This window comes from Drosophila melanogaster, chromosome 3R (genome assembly GCF_000001215.4).
Source record: "Drosophila melanogaster chromosome 3R".
Classification (NCBI taxonomy): domain Eukaryota; kingdom Metazoa; phylum Arthropoda; class Insecta; order Diptera; family Drosophilidae; genus Drosophila; species Drosophila melanogaster.
Window position 1 is genome coordinate 9,365,398 of NT_033777.3, and position 21,697 is coordinate 9,387,094.

General features: G+C 42.7%; 2 protein-coding genes across 9 annotated transcripts in view; one reads left to right on the forward strand and one right to left on the reverse strand.

Moving 5' to 3' along the window:
• Positions 1 to 2,366, forward strand: Srr (Serine racemase). 2 transcript variants are annotated; one of them, NM_141629.3, is made up of 5 exons: positions 1 to 302; positions 359 to 429; positions 985 to 1,435; positions 1,493 to 1,785; positions 1,850 to 2,366. In NM_141629.3, exons 1-5 carry the CDS (start codon positions 60 to 62, stop codon positions 2,199 to 2,201), a joined length of 1,410 nt encoding a protein of 469 aa, NP_649886.1. In that variant the 5' UTR covers positions 1 to 59; the 3' UTR covers positions 2,202 to 2,366. The 2 variants fall into 2 exon arrangements, with proteins under 2 accessions (NP_649886.1, NP_731340.1); NM_169273.2 differs by lacking the exons at positions 1 to 302; positions 359 to 429 and adding an exon at positions 800 to 892.
• FER (FER tyrosine kinase) overlaps positions 2,206 to 21,697 on the reverse strand; it is a 26,944-nt gene continuing 7,452 nt past the window's right edge. Inside the window, exons 4-14 of one of the 7 annotated variants that reach the window (NM_001275482.1) lie at positions 8,382 to 8,478; positions 7,934 to 8,270; positions 7,593 to 7,871; positions 7,359 to 7,536; positions 6,980 to 7,180; positions 3,939 to 4,313; positions 3,658 to 3,871; positions 3,500 to 3,586; positions 3,302 to 3,430; positions 3,059 to 3,241; positions 2,206 to 2,995 (exon numbers count right to left, since the gene is read on the reverse strand). In NM_001275482.1, the coding sequence (NP_001262411.1) occupies positions 2,844 to 2,995; positions 3,059 to 3,241; positions 3,302 to 3,430; positions 3,500 to 3,586; positions 3,658 to 3,871; positions 3,939 to 4,313; positions 6,980 to 7,180; positions 7,359 to 7,536; positions 7,593 to 7,871; positions 7,934 to 8,270; positions 8,382 to 8,478 (2,232 nt within the window). In that variant the 3' untranslated portion in view covers positions 2,206 to 2,843. Of the gene's footprint in view, positions 2,996 to 3,058; positions 3,242 to 3,301; positions 3,431 to 3,499; positions 3,587 to 3,657; positions 3,872 to 3,938; positions 4,314 to 4,655; positions 4,965 to 5,617; positions 7,184 to 7,358; positions 7,537 to 7,592; positions 7,872 to 7,933; positions 8,271 to 8,381; positions 8,479 to 9,247; positions 9,415 to 21,697 lie in introns of those variants that run through there. The other 6 variants (NM_079564.4, NM_001275483.1, NM_169275.2 and 3 more) reach the window with 6 other exon arrangements.

Below are 21,697 nucleotides of genomic sequence, written 5' to 3' on the forward strand. Positions count from 1 at the left end.
CTCATCAGTATTCGGCGAGCTGTTTAACCCGGAGGATCCTAGATTGATTTTTTTTTGCAATGTCCCAGGCAGTGAAAACGGAAACGCCCAAGGAACCAAATGTTGTGGCTGCCAAAGCCAATGGCGGCACCGCTGTCAATGGAAAGTTGGAAGCCCAGAAGAGACCCCGGCATGTTTCTGGTGGTGTGGAGGAAATCATCGATCCCTTTTGCAATCCGGAGAAACCGCAACGCATATCCTTCCATGACGTCACATCCGCTGCCTTTCTCATCCGCGGTGGCGTGGAACGCACTCCTTGTCCGGTAGATATTCATGCAATTGATATTTTGGAGTCCCAGATTAAGTGATTGACTTACAGAAATCCACATCATCGGATCTATATGGCATGGAGTTATATCTGAAAAAGGATTTCCTACAATATACAGGCAGGTAAGTTATCAAAATTTAAAAGAGATGATCAGGTCTTTCCTCCTGTCTGTCTACTTTTTAATTGCACTTATATGTAGGTCCAAAGTGCATTTGCAGTTCGGCTTTATTATTGTTTATACTGATAGGTTTCGCTCAACATTTAGTAATCAATTAGTATACTATAAATATTGTCTGGGAGAATTATTTGAGTACTTTGATAAGCGGCTGTATTTACATGCATTTCACACTCAAAATAAAGCTGCAAAATACGATTATACAATTTTGACATGTATTTTACATAATTATTACATATTATGCATTTTTAGCTTTAATACTTTTGTTTGTTTTTACCTTAGCCACTTTATTTCGCGTCGTTTAATAGAGTACGTCGCATTTCTATTATTACGCCAAAAATTTCGTTGATAAATTTGGCTGCACATAAAAGTCAAAGATCCGATAAGATAGGGTTTAATTGGTAGATATGGTTCGATTGGCTCAAATTAATTGCTGTTGCTAATTGATATTTGATTTTGTGAACAACATGTGACTGATATGCCCAATTCACAATTTTGACAGCTTCAAGGAGCGTGGCGCACGCTATGCCTTGCTATCATTGACCGAGGAACAGAAGCGAACCGGAGTGATCAGTGCCTCCTTGGGTAATCACGCCCAGGCCCTGTGCTATCATGGCTGGAAACTCAATATACCAGTGACCGTGGTGATGCCCAAGGCGGCGCCCATCATGAAGATCCAAAAGTGCCGGAACTACAAGGCACGCGTCATCGTCGACGGAAATGACATGGGCGAAGCCAAGTCCCTGGCCATGCGAATGTCCCGCGAGGAGGGACTCCTGTACGTGAATGGCTACGATCATCCGCACATTATGGCCGGCCAGGGAACTATTGGTTTGGAGATACTCGAACAGGTGCCGGAACCGGATGCAGTGGTGGTGCCAGTGGGCGGCGGTGGACTGATTGCCGGTATTGCCACAGCCGTTAAAGCTTTGTCCCCCAAAACCAAGATTATTGTAAGCTATATTTTTATTATTACTTTCTTTGTATGTCACCTTATTGTTTTTTAACAGGGTGTGGAGTCGGAGAAGTGCGCCAGCTTCACCCGGGCCATGGAAAATGATGGACCTATTCACACGCCCATCAAGAACACATTGGCTGATGGCTTGGCCGTTCCTAAAGTTGGCTATAATGCCTATGCCACCGCAATGCCGCTAATAGATCGCATGGTGGTGGTCAAGGAGGAGTGGATCGCAGTGGCTATCCTAAGATTGGTGGAGGAGGAGAAGTGCGTCGTCGAGGGAGCGGGTGGTGCGGGTCTGGCGGCCATTCTGGCCGGACACTTGGATGAGCTCAAGGGAAAGAAGTGAGTGCTTTCAGTTTACTTAACTATAATTTCTAAACATTTCTTTGTTTTTTTTTTATGATAGAGTTGTGGTGCTTCTGTGTGGAGGAAACATAGACACCACCGTTTTTGGACGTTGTTTGGAGCGAGGTTTGGCTGCCGTTGGACGCCTGGTTAAGTTTAATGTGGAGGTTAGCGATCGTCCTGGCGGAATCAACGATCTTTGCGCCCTGCTTGTCCGAGTAGGCGTGTCCATTAAGGACATCATGCACGAGCGAGCCTGGCTGAGGGATGTTTATACCGTGGAAGTGAAGGTCGTGTGCGAAACCGTGGACTGGACCCATAGTTTGCAGCTAAAAAACGAGCTGAAGAAGTTCTACTCGAAAGTTCAGTTCTCCGATGTTCCGCTGGCCCTGTCAAATGATACCGATTCGTAGGATTCTCTTCTGTATATATATATATATAGTACACATATGATTTATTCACTTCAGCAGCGCAGCAAAACTTAAAGCTTTAACTTAGAGCTTAGTTGTATTAGAGTAAACATAATCGTAGTCGAAGTAGAAATGTAAATTAGGTGTAAATAAATATACATAGAATACAAAGTCTAGAAACAAATTGACAAACGTAGGGATTGCATAATATACAAATTATGAATCACTGCCTAAAAACTAAAACACAAACAACTAAAAATATATAAATTCATGAGCTTAGGTTACGAACGCCGTTCTTCAAGCAGACACACAATATCAGTTTTATTTTATTTTCTCTTATCTTTTTTTCGTTTCACTTTTTTTTTTGTTTTAAGATCTCTTGCGGTTTTTGGCACATTAAGGATTTATAACATACGCTCAGTCAGGCAAACACACACTACAGTACACATCGAAATTTACATTTACATGGCTAGAAAATATATATGTCTCTATATAAATATGGTTTATATGGTAAAATGTATAGTAGGTATGTGCTATCTCATAAATACAGGCAACTCGTTGTCAAGTCCTCGGACGTAACGTACTTTAAAAGCGCTGACTAAATCTACGTTGAGTATACGCTAAGTGTTCCGCATGGAGCCGCTCTTAGTGGCTGTTGTCCAGGCGCAGAATCAGTGCATCCACCACATTGTAGATCTCATCGAAATGCGGTCGGGATTCGGCGTCGGCTGCCCAGCACTGGAGCATCAGTCGGTACATCTCCTCGGGCGTGCTCTTCGGCGTTGGCATACGATATCCTAGAGATCATAAGTCACATATCATATTCTTTTCCTATTAAAAGCAAATCTAGTAGTATTTACCCGTATCGATGCGCTCTCTGGCTCTGGAGTTGGTCATGCCGGAGTAGGGTGTGTCGCCCTTGGAGAAGATCTCCCACATCAGTATGCCATAGGACCACACATCGCACAACGAAGTGTACTTGCCGAAATTCAAGGCCTCGGGAGCTGTCCACTTCACAGGTATTTGTTTCATGCCATCGGAAACTATTGAAGGAAACTTTCATTCAGTTTTAAGGTTCTTCTCTATTGTGTAGTTAAAATTACCTATATATTCCTCTTCCTCGCGAGACATTCCGAAATCGGAGATCTTCACACTGTGCTCCAAGTCAACGAGACAATTACGCGCCGCCAGATCGCGATGAATGCAGTTTTTGGACTCCAGATATCGCATGCCTAAAAGAAAGAGTTTTTGAATATTACTTACTCTGTTACTGTTATTTATTAACTTTTAAGTACACCCACCTGCCGCCGCATCTCTGCACATGCCCATTTGTTGGCGAGTGGTGAGGCCATTGGAGTTCTTGCGTAAATAAGTTAAAAGCGAACCACCTGAAATATGAAGTTTAAAATAACTATAAATTGATTTATTAATAACAATTTCAAATATATAAAGCACTCACCGAGCACCAATTCCATGACAATCATGATGGGCTGCTTCTGCACACAAATGCCAATCAATTTTACGATATTTGGATGATCGTATTGCTTGAGGATGCGCCCTTCCTGTAGGAATTTACGCTTCTGTTCGTCGGGCAGGGTCATTCGACAGGTTTTGACAGCCACATCCAGTTTGGTGGACTTCAGTTTGGCCTTGTAGACATCCCCAAAGTTTCCCTACGAATATCAAAATCCATTTAGTATGAAGTACTTGAAATCATAGGTTGTAATGTTAGTTACTAACCCGACCAATCCTCTCCAGAAGTACCACATCATCGTTGCTCAGCTCCCAGCGCTCCCGGCAAACGGGTCGTCGGAGTATGGCTCCCGATTTCACGGTCACTGGCAATTCCGAGTGATACTGATGCATGATCAGCTCCTGGATGCTGGCAAATGGTGGTCCCTCGAACCGGAAATTACCCTCTCCGGTGGTCTGGACAATGAAGTGCTTATGGCCATTCCAACAGACACTGAGCACAATCTGGCTCTCCTCGTTTCGAATCGTTTCGCGGACCAGGAAGTCACCATCGTTATTCAGCAATCGAACCACTTCCTCGCGCGGCAGAACGCCATGGAACCATTCCTCCTCGTAAAGCGGACGATTTGTGGAGAGCGATATCTGAAAGATACGGATAATTAGCTAAATCTATATATAATAATCCCCGAATGTTTTTAGTGAAAGCATGCAGAATACAAAAAAAAAAACATAGGCGAAGGAAAATAAAATAGCTGCGAATCGGTTAGCACGCCATTTCCACATTTCCAAATGGAAAACGGAAATGCGTGGGTGCAATTGGCTCTGACGAAACTGCAGTAGCTATGGGCTAGAAACGCAAATTAATTATAATTAAATACTGTAAGCAAAAGGCAAATTAAATCATAAGTACGTATATATCGTTACTACACAAAGGTGGAAAATATGGATCTGCATTCAAGGTTGTCTCGTCGTCGAGTGACTCACAAATAGTTTCGATTTTGGCCGCTTTTTTCGGGCCGGTGGAATTGGCCGACCCGTGAAGACAATTGTCTCGAAAATCCCCCCATTCTCGGCTCCGGCATAGTTGCTGCTGTGTCCGGAACTGCTCATGATGGAACAACCAGATGACCCAAAAGTCAAAAACTACTACTTCAACTTGCGCAATTGTCTCGCGGAACAAAACCAAAACTGAAATAGTCACGCGTTCTGTCGGATACGAATGTGATATATCTCCAACTGCTCACTGGCCAAACAGACGCCAAACATTTCAATGGACTAGATTAATGGCGACTGCTGGTCGGTATCCAAACTGCTCGTCCGATCGGTGAGAACTAAAAGATATAATCGCTTTATTCTCCTCAATTCTGAACTTGTCTCTCGGTCACTTTCGCTCTTTCCCATTGGCACGCACAAGTAATTTTGGCAATGGGAAGGGTGTGGAAACTTAAAAATCAGCAACGACATTTCTACACTCTCACTAAGTTAATGAGTTACACTTTAATTTATTTAATTGATTTTAACTATGCAAAATTTGAAGGAAAGTACGAAGTGGCGTTTCTATTCCTTTGCTAAACGGCAACTCTTTCATGTTCTTAAGATGTTTTAAACTTAAAGTGAAATCAAATCACATCGACTACTTGCTATGCCCAACCCATAAGATTTAAGGTCACCCTGTGTCTTATTTTTAGATCCGCTTTATAAAAAGCTCTCTTTTCCACACAACATGCTTTCGATATTGAACGTGAGCGCAGGAAAAACATGCACAATCAATCAAACATGCAAATTGAAGAGGCATGCAGAGCGATGCGCTTTTTGATTCTCTGTGAGGTGGCGTCTGGTGGCGCCCAGTTGGCTTAGATACTCGCGATACGGTGGGTGCGGTGGTTTATTCTCAGATACTGGTACTGATACTGATACGGATACGGATGCGACTACGGGTAACTCACACTGGCCGCCAGGCTGGGCACGCAATAGCAGTGATCCTTCATGCTGAGCACGTCGTCACTGGCGCTATCCTCCTCCTCCTCGTCGTTGTCGATGTCCCGATCCGAGTTCTCGTCCAGCTCTCCAGAACTGGACTCGAACGGGTGATCTTTGTGGCCGGATATTTGGACGGATGGCTTAACAGGCTTTTGACCAGCTGGCGGACAGTTGCAGAATTGCTCATCCGCCGCCGAACCAGCCGGTTGTTCCACCTCGAACTCTTTGGCAAAATCAAAGACACTTTTGCTGGGATGGATGCGACGTCTCTTGGTGCACTGTTTGCACGGCTTGGAGCGCTTCAACTGGAAATTGAGCAACTTGGAGCGGAATGTATTGCGGATGGCCTTTGATTTCTTCTGGATCTTGGGCACTTTGAATTTCAGTCTTGAGTTTTCCTTGGACGGCGTCGTGGTAGTTGTAGTCGTTATGGTGGTGGTGATCGTGCTCGTTATTATCGTGGACTGTGAGGCACTGTGATTGCTATTGCTACTGGTATTTTTATTATTATTATTATTATTACTGCTGGAGCTGCTACTGTTTGTGGGGCAATCACTGCCACTGGAATGATGATGTTGACTTGGCTGCGTCCTTTTCGCATCCTGCTCTTCGTTGAGGATATGATTCTTGCCCATCCTAACGAGTGGACTCTTAGAGAACTCCTTTAGGTTGCTGAATATGTTGCTTATGGATTTCTGACTAAAAGACAGGGAACGCTTCTTGGAGTGACTCGTGTCCTTGGAGGATCGGCACTCTGAACTGGAACTGGAGCTGCGTTTCGTTTGGCTATCTGGATCTTTGGCCAACTTCCTGGTTTGTATGTGATTCTCCTCGGCACTTTCGATGGCATTCACATCATCGCTGGGCTGAAGAGTACGCTTCAGCCGATCGTCTAGCACTCGGTTCAGCTCATCAATCCTGTCCAGATGGGCATCAATGGAGTTCTGAGGCGCGGTTTGGTTGATTTCAATTCGTATTTGCTCTTTTTTCGGTTGAATTTGTTCCCCCTTACATTCTGGACTCGGTGAAGTATCCTTCTTTTTATCCAACTCCAGATCGGCATAGATATGATTGTTATTGGTGTTAGTAAGGACAGCAGCGGTAAGCTGAGTGAGCGGGGCGGGCGAGGCAAGGACAACAGGCTCCTCGTCCTCGCCCAAACACAACATGGAACATTGGGTTCGTCGCAGACGCGTCAAATCGGGCGGATTAGTGGAGCTCGTGGCGATCTCCTCGCCCAAATAATGAACACTTGCCGCCTGGCGCAAACGATGGTTAGTAATGGGCTCGTAACGTGCAGGACTTGGCCCATTCCCATCCCTAATTACCGACAAGGATCCGAGGCTCTGGGATCGTGGTTGCAACTTGTTGAACCGTCCTTGTCGCGATCGCGTCATCGGCGTCGCCGGTTGTGGTGTACTCTTGCGCTTAAAGTGGCGACCCCTTCCACGCAAGAGGGTCAATACCCCACCGCGTCGCATCAGCTCGTTCATTATGCCCAGACCTGGTGAACTGGTGGAGTTGGATCTCTGCTAATGGGTTAAGTTTCGGTTGTGTGTTTATGGATTTATATGGCATGGGTAAGAGGGCAGCATCCAGAGAGAAAGAAATGGTATTGTATCACATACGATTAGTTCGACCATGACCACCTACTTCTTAAAGATTAGCCAAAACCTAAGTGGATTAACGTGAAAACTAAAGACCCACCTGCTGTTCGTTGTTATAGCCATTCTCGATGAAGTTCTGCTCCAGGGTGAGGTCATCGTCGCAACCGGAGGGCAGCTCCTCGCATCCCACCTCGTTCAGGGCGCACTTGATCATGTCCACCAGCTTCTGTTTCTGCTTCTCCTGGCAGCGCAGTGCATTAAGGTCCTTCGACTGGCGGCTACAAAAACAGAGATTACAAAATATATAGTTATATATGTATATTATTTCGCTTACCATAGGCTATCCTTGTTGGACTGAATGCCGTTGGATGTGTTGCTGCCGTTGGATATAATGCTGCCATTGGCCACCGGCGAGCCACCATTCACATGCTCGATCATCTTCATCTGCTTCTCCTGGCAATCCCTGACGGCTCCCTCCAGTTCCTGGAGACGATTACGCAGCCAGTCCACCGTGAGGTTGTCCACTGTCAATGTGCTCGACTGCAATTTGCCGGGAATATCCTGGATGAGCGTCTCATCGAACTGGAAGAGCAGCGGTGTTGTGGGAGAGGTTCTGGAAATATAACTAATCAATTAGATTGCATATCAACTAAATACCAAAGAGGGGAATCTCACTTGTATTTCTCGGTGAACTCGCCGTACTCCTCGGTCGGATTGATGCTCCCTATCACAGTGTCAATGCGCTTCTGGATCTCCTTGTACTTGTCGGCCGTGAGGTCGCCATACTGGGCCGCCTCCTGCAGGATGTTGCGCCACAGCAGGATGAAGCTCTCCTGAACGGACTGCTGATGCTCCAGCAGTCCCGGCAGCAAGACGTTGCGAAAGTCCTTCTCCACTTCGATGGCTTCCGTGATGGACAGCACGTACTCGTTGTGTGTGAGATGCAATTTGCGGCAGGCCTTCTGATACTTGTCACGCACATCGTCCAGCTTGCGGCCACTGCGACTGGGTGCTAAAATTTCAATTTCAATCATATCATACCAACTCAGAAACTCAGTTCATTGTGCCATATTCGGTTGGATTGCCACTTGGCAACCCGATATACCCTTCATTTCTCACTCACCCTTTATGTAGTTCTCCTCGAAGCGCGTGCGCAGCGCCTTGTAGCCCTCCAAATGTTTTTGGTATTCAGATTTCTTGCGCACCACCTCGTCGGTGAGCTGGAATGACAAGAGGAAGCGGATTGGGGTTTAGCCGGGCGTTTCACTGCGGTCAGTGGGCACACGTGTGCCTCTGTCATGGCGGCACTTTCCCAAATAAAAAGAAAAAAATGGGGAAAAAACCTGGACCTGTGCCCATTACATCATGATTATCGCCGGCGTCACTACGTGTTTGCTTTTGGTCGCGCAAAGTGCTCTACATGCGAGTAATCGCATAATGGAACCCACTTGGTTGCCCCAACTCGATGAATCCACCGACACCTATCTGCTCCATTGAGTATCTCTCACACTTTCTTCGCAAAACATTTTCTCACGTTTGTCCATTATGCAAGGTACACGTCCCACCGCAAAGCCAACAAAAAACACTAAACAATATAAGAGATAGAAAAAAAAACAAGCGCGGCGGCTCCACAAATGACTGATAAGTGACTAGGCAAAAGGATTGCATTATGCAGCTGAGCCAACATTCAACATCCACATCTACATCCCAGCATCCGTTAGCAGTGTCAACAAAATCAACAGCGACTTTGTTGCCGAGGACTGTGACTGCAGCGGAATTGCAAGTCGGGCCTGGAGCTGAATCTATAAGCCAGAGCCAAAGCCAAACTTAAAGCCAAAGCCACAACTAATGGCAGCAAAGTGCAGTTAGTCAAGCAGCTGCAAAGTTGCTGAGTTAAGGTTGCATGGACATAATGCAGCTGATGCAGGGCACAGTGGGGCTAAAGATGCTCTGAAGCTATGCGTAATATTTCTAACTTATTAACATTACCTATGATCATTTTTATCATCACTCAGCTATAACTATTTGCTTCATAAACCACTTTGTCCAAATTATAAACTAGTTTGGATTTAAAAACGGAAAGTAAAATGAGAACCTTAAGACGCGAATGCAAAATAGTAACAATAAATATAAATTTATAAACTGAAACACTAAACTCATCGAATTTGAATAACTCGTCAATGCTATCAAAAAATCGATTATAAATTTCTTTCTATAATAAATCATTCAATATTAATGAAAAAGACACAATAGAAAATGTTAATTCTTTTAATAAATAATGTCGTTTTGAAAGCAATATTATGTTGTTAAAGTTACGATAATTTTGAACTTGTGTTTAACATTTTATATTAATAATTTATTAATACCCAAAAATTTTGGCATAATTCACCCATGGTCATCAGTTCAGCCTGCAACTTGAGTTGCGTTTTTGTTGATGTTGCTGTTGTGCAGTTGACTGTGCATATTAATTGCAGACAGTTTTGAACTTTTGCACCGAACGCGGAAGACAGCAGAATAGATGTATTAACTAATTGAATGATCAGGCTTCGGAATTCTCGAATAAAAATCGCTAGAAAATGGCAAGCTAGCGAAAAACAATTCGATGGCACGCATATCTATATAAATTGCTGACCCAGTTTTGCCGATTTGGCATTGAAAGTGCTGTCGAGAGTGTTTTGCGAGAGTTATCTTGAAATTGGCTGCAATCTAGACAACTATGTTGGTATTGGGCTGTTGGGCTGTTGGGCTACGTAATAACCAATTCTGTAAGGTTCTGGTTGTGCTTATATGGCTCCGTATCTCTATTTGTTCTTTTTTTCGGCAAGTGGCTAAGCAACTTTCAATGCCTTTGCAGCTGCTAATTTGCCTAAAAAGTTGTTTAGAAAGAGAGAGCGACAGAGGGGCAGGCCAGGCACAAGTAGAAGAAATAAACATGGCTCGAAAGTGGGTCATGCGCGCCGTATTTCTTACCTCTCAGCGGCTAAACAGTCAATAGCATTTTGGTAACCATAAGCCCCTTTCCACCTACCCACCACTTGGACCTCGCCTCACACATTGTTTACAAATGATTGCCAATTTTTTTCGTTCAGTATTTCTGTTTTTTTTGTTTTGCTTTTTTTTTTTTTTTGCTTCTTGGCCACCAGAACAGCGTATCCAAACGAATCCGAGGAAAGTTGCTAATCTGCCACCTGCACTCAGCCAGCGAAACTTTCTCGATTTTCTCACGCAATTTTCCCCGGCGGATTTGATTGGATGCTAACATCTTTAAACTTCGGCGACAACGCACAGTTTAAAAATTCGAAATTCTAAATACCGAATCTATATGTAAATGCGGTGATGACCTAATGGAATCTGTGACAAGTGGTGCCAGCTGCCACGTTTTGCATTAATCAGCTTGATTCTTTCTGTTTGGCATTTTACTCGATTCGATTTTCTGCTTCTGTTTCGGATACTGATTCTGTATACTTTGGCAAACGCTTATTGCCGCACATGAAATTAAGCGAAAAATTCTGTATTATTAATTTTTAGATTGCGACAAATTAAGCTGCAAGCTGTCTATGATTCAAGACTGATCATAATGCGTCCATCTTAATAAGAATTTGTTTTTTGGTGACATATTTAATGATGACTGTGACAGCTTTTAAAATCTGTCCGCTATAATTTCATTGTTGATACGTCATTGTTTATTTTTATAATCGCCTTTTTGTTTTTACGACTTCGCTAGGAATTTTGCACATTTTTGCCAAAGCAAAATGTGTACGTTTCAGTTTAGAACACTAATCAAAACGTATTGTTTAGCAGGGGCATTCAAGAGAATTTGGTTATAAATTCTGTACATATGAATATAAAATGGATTATATATTAAAAAAAATTGCCAATGTGAAACATTTGATAGAATTTTCAATATTTGTTCATAATTCCATTTTAATACAGGTATATTTAAATTTTTTCAGTGCCTACCATACACATACGAACAATAACGATAAAAGAGCACAACTCAATCAAGCGAAATTCAATTCATGTCTACACTTCCAAAGAAATTGCCTCTAATCAAAATAAATTTGTCAAATGTATTGCGGAATCGTGATGCAATAAAAAGAAACCGACTCGAGAAAACCGAGAGAGGGGCAACGAAAATGAGAAACAAGTCAAAAGCTAAACCCTAGACGGAATTGCATTTATGTTTTCTTTTCTTTTTTTTTTTTGTTAGCGCGTGAGAGTTTTTCTTGGCTGGAATATTTGAATATGAAACGGCTTGGCAGCAGCTGTGACAATAAAAACGATAGCAAATGCCACACACGCCTGGGATTTCCCTTTGTTGTGGTCGAAATGGTGGGGCGGTTCGGGGAAATCAATGCAACCGATGGTCCGGGAGTTTTTCAATAAGTGAGCAGCCACAAGATGTTGCATAAGTGCAGACAGCTTTGACAATAATAATGATGTTTTATGAAACATTCGAGATCGTTTATAACGCTGGCGCTCAGCAGCCAGCAGCAATTGCGAATTATGCAAATTTATGACCGTTGGTCAATACATGAGAGTCTGAGTGCCCAGTTTCCTCCGCGGACCAGGGACTTCGAGTAATTTCCCATGGAGTCGCCCAGACTTGTCGTGGAAGTGGACTTCGTGGTTCGTGCCAGTGCTTTTGCCTTTTTGCCAACCTGGTCAATGAACCCCCTCTCAACTGGCCATAACAATGGACACGCTAATACTAACGACCAACCCGTTTTGATGGCTTCAACTGTAATCGCTCCATGCGGCCGTTTTGGCTTCTGTTGAATTTACTATTTAAACAATACGCAAATCAGTCGCATAATTGCCACGCAATAGCTTCACTTTCGTTGGCCAATTCGTGAATAATATTTGCCAAGCTTTTTTTTTTTTATTGCTGCCTGCCCGTTCGTCTTTTCTTTAAATTTTGCACAAATTTGCATGCGTGCCAAGTGAAAGAAGCATGACGAAATGGTCCGAATTTAAATTGGATCTGTAAATGATGTCGACGATTTTGCCTTTGCCAGCACTTTCTATTTCAGTCGAGTGTCGTTGAGCAGACAAAAGAATAGAATGGCAAAATCGATGATCGCAGTGAAAGTGTCTTCGAATCGGCCAATTGCCGCGAGCGAGTTCGTCGCTTAAGTCTTTCGTTTTCGTGGCCTGGAAGTGCCACCTTCATTGGCCAAATGCGAGCCGAACCGGGAGGTCTTAATCGCCGCCGGAGAGGCTGCAGAACGACTTTTCAATATTCAAAGCCACCTACGTGTCGCTTGCAACTTGTTTTGCATACACACACACACGCACACGACTCCCAATGCGAAATCCTGCGGCAGCGTTCGTTACTCGGTCGGAACAAGCATAAATTTTAAGATCAAAGCAGATCTCATAAACAAAAACATGGCAATAACTCGGGGTAAAGCGCTGTTATAAAGCAGGGTGTTCTTTGAATATGGGGTAAATTAATGTGTGCCTTTGTCTTAAATCAAAAGATTTAAATATTAAGAACTAATAATATATATAATACTTTATAATTTTAATTACTTTTCAAAGCAAGCCTGGGAAATTACAATTTTTTATTTAATATCTAAGACTAGTTCCCTAGATATTCCACCAGATGGATCCTACCCACTTCCAGCTTTCAATACAAATTTACGAGCTTCTCTGGATTTGGCCAAAACGAAACCAAAGCCTGAACTTGATCCACAGCAGGCCAGCTGCGCTTTTGATGTCAAGGAAGCAGACTGCGTTCACACGGCTCTCCTTCGGGCCAAGTTATTACGTCTCATATTGGGCAGCTAGATAGAGTTGGCCGGGAAGTGGTGAATGGCTGAATGGCCGTGCCCGACTGGCTTTTGTTAATTTATTTTTACTGCTGCCCCAAACATGATGAAGTACTTGCAACGCAGCCGCTGCACTGCAGCAACGCCGACCAAGAAATTAAGTTGCAGTTGCAGCGCTGCCCGGAGCCAAGTGGCAGGTACAAAAGCCCCGACGACTTCGTCTTCGATCCATAAAGTACATATTTCTCTCGGCCGGCGAGCAGGCGCAGCTAACGAGGCGAAGTCCCCATCTCCCCCATCTTCTCATTCCCCTAACTCCTCTACCCATCACCCCAACCAAAGTCCAGATTCGGGCCCAATACGTTTTTAGCCCTCGGGTTGGGTACTTTATTGTTTTCTCTGCTTCGTCTCGTCTCGTCTCGACTCTACCTCTACCTCAACTCGAATCGCAGCGCCTGTAACTCTCTTTTGCCCCTGTGATGGTGTGCATGTTGCAGACTTGTTTCATAACTGGTCCACGATTCTCGGAATTAAAGGAACAAAGGCTGGGGCTGATTTTGATTTTGACCGACAAACGTTGTCTGCGCTTGTTTGCTGTTGACTCTACCCCCTTTCCCGGTCCCCGTTTCAGGGACTACACTGGTAAAAATAAGGTAATTTGTAATTTAAAGAAAGTACAAATTATTAAAATTTCATAGTTAACTTCTTAAGTTATCTACACGTATGTTACAGAGGTGGATACTATTTTCTTTAATTTGATTTTAATTAAGACGTATTTAAGGACTGTTTAAGGATTTATCTTATGCTTAAAGTAATTTTTAACCCAAGTTCTACAAAATTTCTAGCAGTGTCCAGCTGCCGCTGCTGGCTGTTTGTTCAGCCCGTTCTCGAAATCTTCTCGGCCTGCATCTGAGGGCAGAGGGTACTTGAAATTGACTGAAAAGATACGAATGTGCCGCACATGCGCGTAGATTATAATGAGATAAAGGCACAGCCAGTCGGCCAGGCAAAAAGACAAAAAAAAAAAGAGAAAAAAACCCAAAAAGGGTTTGCAGACAGTTCGTTGCCTGTTGGCGTGTTAGAAAACCTTTTTAACGCGCTTCGTTCGAGTCGGCAACTTAATTTTTATTGCGCCTGGCTAGGCCGCATCTCCAATTAGAACTCGTGCAATATGAGACGAACGGAAGGCTTTAGATGGATTCGACTTAAGCCACGGATTTATGGGCTACACGGGACCCAAAACATAACAGTTGATTTTATGTGTTAACACTTGAACGATCCTCGAATCCGTTCTTACTTCTCCCACTAAACGTAGTAAGCTAATTAGTATTCAATAAGCGTAACTGCTGAGCTGGTATCATTAGCCAAATTGGTCGAGACCAAACTGGGATATGGCCATTATATCTCAATCTATATATACAGATATATACTTATGTATGTATGTGTATGTGGAAGAGTTCAAACAAAATAAGCGCTACCTTCGCGGTGGTTTTTTCTTTATTTGCCAGGGATCAACATTCCCCTCGTAAAATTCGCGGAAAGAGATCGGCAAAAGCGAGTCGGGGAAAACTTGGGCAAAATAAAATTCACACACAAGATAAAAATCGCAGCAACTACGTGAGCTTGACGTCGCCATTTGCTGATGTTTCTAGTATTTATTGTCATACATAGTCTGTCACTTCTTTTAATTGTTTATGACCTTGTTGGAGCTGTTGTTCCCTCTCGCCTTATTTTTCGGCCAGCTTATTTTCTTTATTGTTTTTATAAGTTTCTTTTTGTTTTTATTTGGCATTTCTCGTACCAAGCGGAGCGAGGGCGATCAACTTTGGGTCGATCTTGTGATTGCGGCGAGCGCAAATTAAAATTTATTCTTTTGAATAAACTAAACGGAACGAGAACCTTTTTGAGGCAAGTGCGCATTAACCGGTTTATCGTTTATAAGTATATACAAATGCATACCAATATCCCAAATATACATATGCTACAAATATATATCTGCTTAACGTCATCAAGCTTTCATACATATTGCTCCACTTCTCGCAGTAATTACCTGATAATCAAAGCCTCATTACGTAAATTGCCAATTAGGAGCCGCTCAGACGAAAGCTCTACATTGATACACTGATTTGTCTTTGCCTTTGCAATTGGCTTCGTTTAGATGGCAATTACGAGATTGTTATTGGGATCGCGAACAGGCAAAAGTATGGTTAACAACATTAATTAAATGGGGAAGTGAAAAAATCAAATGTGTAACTTGGCCAAAGGCATCAAAGAAATATTAGTTTGCCTTCAATTTCAAATGTACAATGATCTTGTTCTGTTTTCAATTAACTTATAAACATAACAATCCATAATTTCTTTATGTGCAAATGATGGTTTTCTGTGGGTGTGTACCCATTTAGCGAGCAATTTTCTCCATATTAGTGTTAATGCAATGCCAAAATGCACTGCGAATCATAATCATTTACCGGATCAGAGTCGACTTGGCGGCTTTCCAGCGCAAATTAGACAAAGTCGACTTTCACGCTCGAAAGTTTTGCGCTTAAGAATTTCTCTTTGGCAATAATTGACTCCAAATCTGCTCAATTAAGTATTTGCGACTGCGAAACGCGACGCGAGATGCAAGTCGAGAACCAGAAATAAACACACACCGGACTTTTTTTGTTTTTGATTTTCTCGCAAGTTGTTCGCCGCCTTTTTTTACCATTATTTTCTTTAGTTTATTTTTTTTTTGTATATTTGTGAGACTACTACTACCCGGTTGTATGGTTTTCAGGTTTTCTGCTCCACTTTCTGCTCGTCCCGACACGCTGACGCTGGTGACACGGATGCGGATGTGGCGCATGGTAAATCCGCAAACCAAACAAGTTCAGCTGACAATCAACATCACTTTGCAAGTGAACAGAAGAATAAAAGAAAAAAAAAAATTGAACCGAACTGAACTGAACTGAACTGGCGCATGGAAAACCCAGGCCGCTCCGCTTCCAGAGCAGAAAAAAAAATCCCATCCCAATTTTCTGGTGACCTTACCAAAAAAAAAAAATTAGCAGGCGATACCACTGTTATTATTGCTTCAGTTTTTGGCACGTTTCCCTGCTTCAGTGGTGGCCAAGCGTTTGTTGGCCATTGACACAGCCCGCTTTTTTGTCTCTTTTGGGCCATAAATAATCGCTCGTTGTGTGTGGCCCCTTCGGTTTCTAGTGGCACTTTGTCACTATTTTGTATCTTTCGGTTCAAACACTCGCCTTGACCAATTTTGGGGAGGAGGGTGGTCTCTGAAAAAGAGTACGTTTAAGTACCGCGCACAGAGTTCAATGTCACATTGGCCCCCACCCTTTTTCATTTTGTCGTACACCATTAAGTCTAATTTAATTACCAAAATAATCGCCAGACAAACAATTGAGGAGGTGCGGCCCAAAAGAGCAAAAGATAAAAGTGTTTTAATGGCGAATTGGGCAATTTTGAGGGTTTCTCAAGAATGTGGCAGATACTTTTTGTGTTGCTTTTACAATAACTGAATATCGTTAAAATATATAGAGTATAAAATTAATTATATCTCATTTACTTTCTAGGTGCTAAATATATACAATGCACAAAATGTGTAAACAATTAAATTTTTTTCTAACTAGTTCCAATTATTTGGCTTTCTTTCTTTTTCCCATAGAAGTAAGTTTCCGTTCCACTTATTTTGAGCATTTAAGTTGACTCATTTCTCGAGTTTCATCATAACTTGGCCTCACGTAACTTTCGCACTTTCAATTTGTGAATTAGCACATTCATCAATTAACACATTGTAATGTATGCTCCAATGACCCCAATTGCATTTAAATTTGTTTTTTTTTTTGGCCAAACGGATGGGTTCATAATGCATTTCAGCTTGTCTTGCTCTCTTTCATTCATTTCACTGCATTTTAAGTTACGTTCGTGGGGTTTCCAGCCCTTTAGCATCGACCAGTCTATAGCAAAAAAAACCCGACCTTTTCCTCTTTCGATGGCGTGAACACTTGGCTGGTTGTTCAAGTACATTTTAATGAGCACAAACAAAACGATTTTGTTGTCCTTTTATTTTTTGTATTTACCCCGGTCAAGCTGGCTTTCAAGGTGAATTTTTCGAAAGGGAATCAATCGATTGATTTGCCAGGGTCTCAGCACATGACCTATGCCCACACTTTTGCGGCTTCCAGCGGCGGCTGATGAAAGTGCCCCACCCGAAATGGGTGGGTTAAGCTGTGGATACCACCTTGCATTTTATTTTTCGGGTATGCCATTTTGAGTCATGGCTGCACTGCGCCATTTTTATTTTTAGTAGGCAGGCAGCTATAAAATCTTGTAGCGTTTTCATTATATTCGTTTGCCTGTTCAAACTATTCAAACACAATCGCTGGCGTATTAAATTTTCTAGCTGCAGCTGTCGCATTTCCCATTGCACTTAAGCGAAAATATCATTTTTGGCGGCACACGCGGCGTCTACGTAATTTCCTATATTTAATGGCAAACAATATTATTTATTTAGCTGGCAACATTTAACGTGCAACATAAATTAGCCCCAACTGAGAACATAAATTTCACTTTTGCGCGAAGTGAAAACAAGAAAATTTTCCGTCTGACAGAAAGTTAAAAGAAAAGTCAGGAGAGCAGAAAGGCATTCAATATTAAGAAGACAAAGCTTATTAAATATAAACATAGACATGATTTAATATGTGAATAAACTTTCTACTTACTAAGTAGTTAAAAAGTTTTAATGTGAGATATCAATTTTGCAACTACTTTAATCAACCAAGAAGAAACAATAATCATTAGTTATCTATTAATTTCGCATAAAATACTTTACGTCGCTTTCTTGCTATTTATCACCTATTCACAACAATCCCCTGTGGGGGGTGGGGAGGGGTTTTGGAAAACCATTTCAATTAGCCATATTAACGATTGTTTACTGTATCTGCCGAACAGCGGTATTTTTTCGAGCTTGCAAAGTTTTTATTTTCAATTTGGCGCCATTCCAAATTAGCAAAACCGAATTAACGCAGACACAGTCAACATTTCCCATCCCCCTTAGCACCACCACCCCATTCCATCACCAGCTTTTATCTCTCGCTAAATTTCAATTTTCCACTATTTTCTCAACATTCTTATTTCGGCGTGGCCAACGCTGCGTATGAGCAATGTGCAAGGCGGGGAGTGTAGCGCCAACGGCAAACGTCAACAACAACAGCATCAACTACAAGCCGACAGCATCTTTGGCATCGTAAAACTGCAAAAAATATTACCAAGGGACTGGAAATTAGCAAAAGGGGGAGGATTATTTGAGCCCGGTTTTGGGGAGGATCCAACCAAAGGAACGTGAAAAAAATCTGAATGCGTTTCCCAGGAAAATGCCGACGACGACGTTTCATTTGGGGGCGTGTCGCGACTGAAGTTTTGTTGATTGCGCCGCAAGAGCGCTCCGCAAAATTGCTTTTGCCCAACAGTTTGACAGAAAATTACGAACAATAATGCGTTCTGTTAATGGCGGCGGCGTTGCCATTATTAGAACGAAGGACTCACAGCCAGACATCGCAGACAAGCCCATTCCCATTTCAAGCATAACTTTAGCCATTTGGGGAATAGAGTTTTTGCGGCATAAAAAGGCCAACATTACGGTCGCGCCAATTTAATTGTTAGATTTTCGGGTGCCAAGCAGCAGCATTGGGCATTACATTTGATTAAAGTCGCCGACATGGCTCTGATTTATGGCCACCATTAGTTTAATCAGAATCGGTTCGGTAACTTGAATCTCCACCGTGTGGCTACCAATGCATCCACCACATACGTACACATATCCATCCATAAATGTATATCTACCCTTTCTGTGCATCCAAGCAAATGTGGCCAAAAGTCGACATGGCCCTCTGTCTGTGTCTATGTCTGGGGTCTAGTCTGCTCTGGTCTGGCCTAACCAATGCCAACGAGTTAAGGGCCAGGCTGTTGCCATGGCTAACATGGACACGGATGGCCACATGACATGGGCGTAATTCGTTGGCACTTGGCTGCGCTTTTCGGGGGCTGAAGGCAAATTGTCCGCAGACAGCGGCAGTGGGAGGATGTAACAACTGGCCAGGATACACTAGTCGGGCAACTATTAAAAATCCATTAAAAATACAAGCACAGCCTTAAATTTAAGATAATGGATGGTGTTTTCATTGAATTATACAAGAACATTTGCAATTGTATTAATTTGCTTATTAGGCGACGTATCCTTCGAGCAACATTGAATATAGAAATATTGGTATTATACTGGTGAGCAGAGGATTTAAAATTCAGACAAAAAGTAGAGGCGAATCCAAACAAGCCTGCATAATAATTTCCGTATCCCGTCAACGCAGACATAATGCAAATTTCCATTTTTTCCACTCAAACCCGCTCCATCTTGCCCACTGTAGCCCTGTTGACATTTGCCGGTTTTATTAGAATTTCAGCCAGAAGGACGCAGGACACTGCGTGGTTTCCTCGGTGACTTTTATGCTTTGTAGGCGTCCGGAACGGAACTCATCCCGGCCAAAGTCCTGTCCGCCTGCCATTCACTTGGCCCGTCAACCCTGATACTTGACATTGCACAATGTGGAAGCGTCCATCCTGCTGTCACTCAAATCCAATCCCCAAGCCCAAACTCAAACCAGTGACCCTTGTTGCATTGCACAACTCCAACTCTGTTCCCAATTTATTTATTTGGCCATTTTTGCGGTTGTCCAACGGGCTTAACTCAATTTGCCACCACAACGGACTTTCCGAAATTAAAAAGGGCACGTGCAGGGTTTTGAATGAGGGGCAAAAAAGGTATGATATGAGTATATTCATTTCTTTAGAAAATTAGCGGCAATGAAATAGCTATAATTTGTCGTCATTTAGCACACAAGATATATTTTTTTGTTTATAAATAAACATGTTGCTGTTTTCTTAATGTTTTTCTTCCATAGCGTTTCGCTTATATGTATGAGAGTAAGTAAACAATTTGGCTGCTGGTTCTGCTGATATTTAATGATCAAATGAAGGCGTGGGCGATTGAACCAGACCCAGGGGCGATCCTCTGCCTAGGAAATGTATGGTGATGGATAAAAAAAAAAAAATAGAAGAAAAGACCGAAATGATACCGCACCTTATATCCATCCCATTGACGAGGAACTACAAAAGCCGCGAATCCAGCAGGCTGGCAGAATCAACAAACATAATTGATGAGATTTTCGACAGCAACAATGCGAATTAAAAGAGGAATATGAATTAAGGCGAAATCCAATAACGAGGCATATAAATCAGAAAATGAAAAACGAGAAAGCGAGCAAGAGTATTTTAATTCGAATTTACATATAATGCCCAGATGAAAACGCACTAATGGCAGCTAAGAACTATATACATAAAAAAAAATATCTTTGTTTATTTGGTGGAAAATTTATGCGTGTCTTGGAAACTGAAGGTTATAACCTTTGCGGAAATATTTCCGCTGCTACATTTAGATTCATTTGCAATACGTTAACCGATAACGAGTTTTCTTTTTGGCAGACAAAGACTCTTCAGACAGATTTCTCCAGCCGAATGCCCGATTGCATTAGGCGAGGGAATTGCTTTGCCACGTGGAAAATGTCACTGTTTGGCGGAAGTAATCATCATCAGGGCCGTCGAGACGTTGAGTTTGGCAAACACGCTCTCAGCAGACACTCAAGAAAAATGGGGAAAAATATGTGTTTTTCCATAAAAATTATATCTATACAATAGTTATATCTTGTACGCGTTTCCTTACTTTGAAAGTGTATTGAGATCTGGTAAGATGGTTTTAAGTTAAATTGACTTTCTTTCAGTGCACCCATACGTGCATTGCATTTATGTCGCCCAGACAATGTCGATGCAGCTGGATGTGTGGTTAATAGTTCCGCCATCCGCAGACGCTGGTCCAAAACGAAAGTTAAGTTGCAACTTGGAGCGGAGCGGCAGATGAGTCAGCGGACTGCAGCCGGAACTGGCCGTGGGCAACTCAAAGTGGCGCCACAGACATTCGTGGCCATTATGTGGCAATTATGCTAGCAACCCCCAAACATGATTGTTGGCCCAAATGTATCGGCTGGGAGTTGCAAGTTGGAGTTTAGATGTTGGAGGTTAGAGAAACCAACCCCAGGCGTTGGACGCCAGTCGCACGCCATGACGTCGTCCGACGACCGCAAGTTAGCTTTTTAACAACACCATGGAGTTACGACCTCCTCCGTGCCACCCTCCGCATAGAAAAAATAACAAATCGTTATCCAATGCGCCCTCCCCCCCCTTGCGGCGAATGAAAAACAAACTCTGTCCCATGTTTGTTGTCAACAAATATCAGGTCTAATTTTTATGCTGCGTGCACTTCGGTCGAATTTAGGAGTTCGCAGCTGCAAAACTTTACGATATCACTGGGCTTACAGGCCGGACAACTTATGGCAGTGACTAGCGAATAAACAGATACAAAAGTATCTACAAGTTGTCCCTGTCAAGAGACAACGGCATGTGTGCCTGCAATTTGTGCAGCTTTTGTCGCAATGTCAAGAAACTTTTGTGGCACCCCCCCTTTTTTTTGTTGCCCCGAAAAACAAACCCCCACGCAGATGGCAAGCATTTAAGTTGTTTTGGCATTTTATGTGCATAGCATTTCGGGGTTCAAGACACA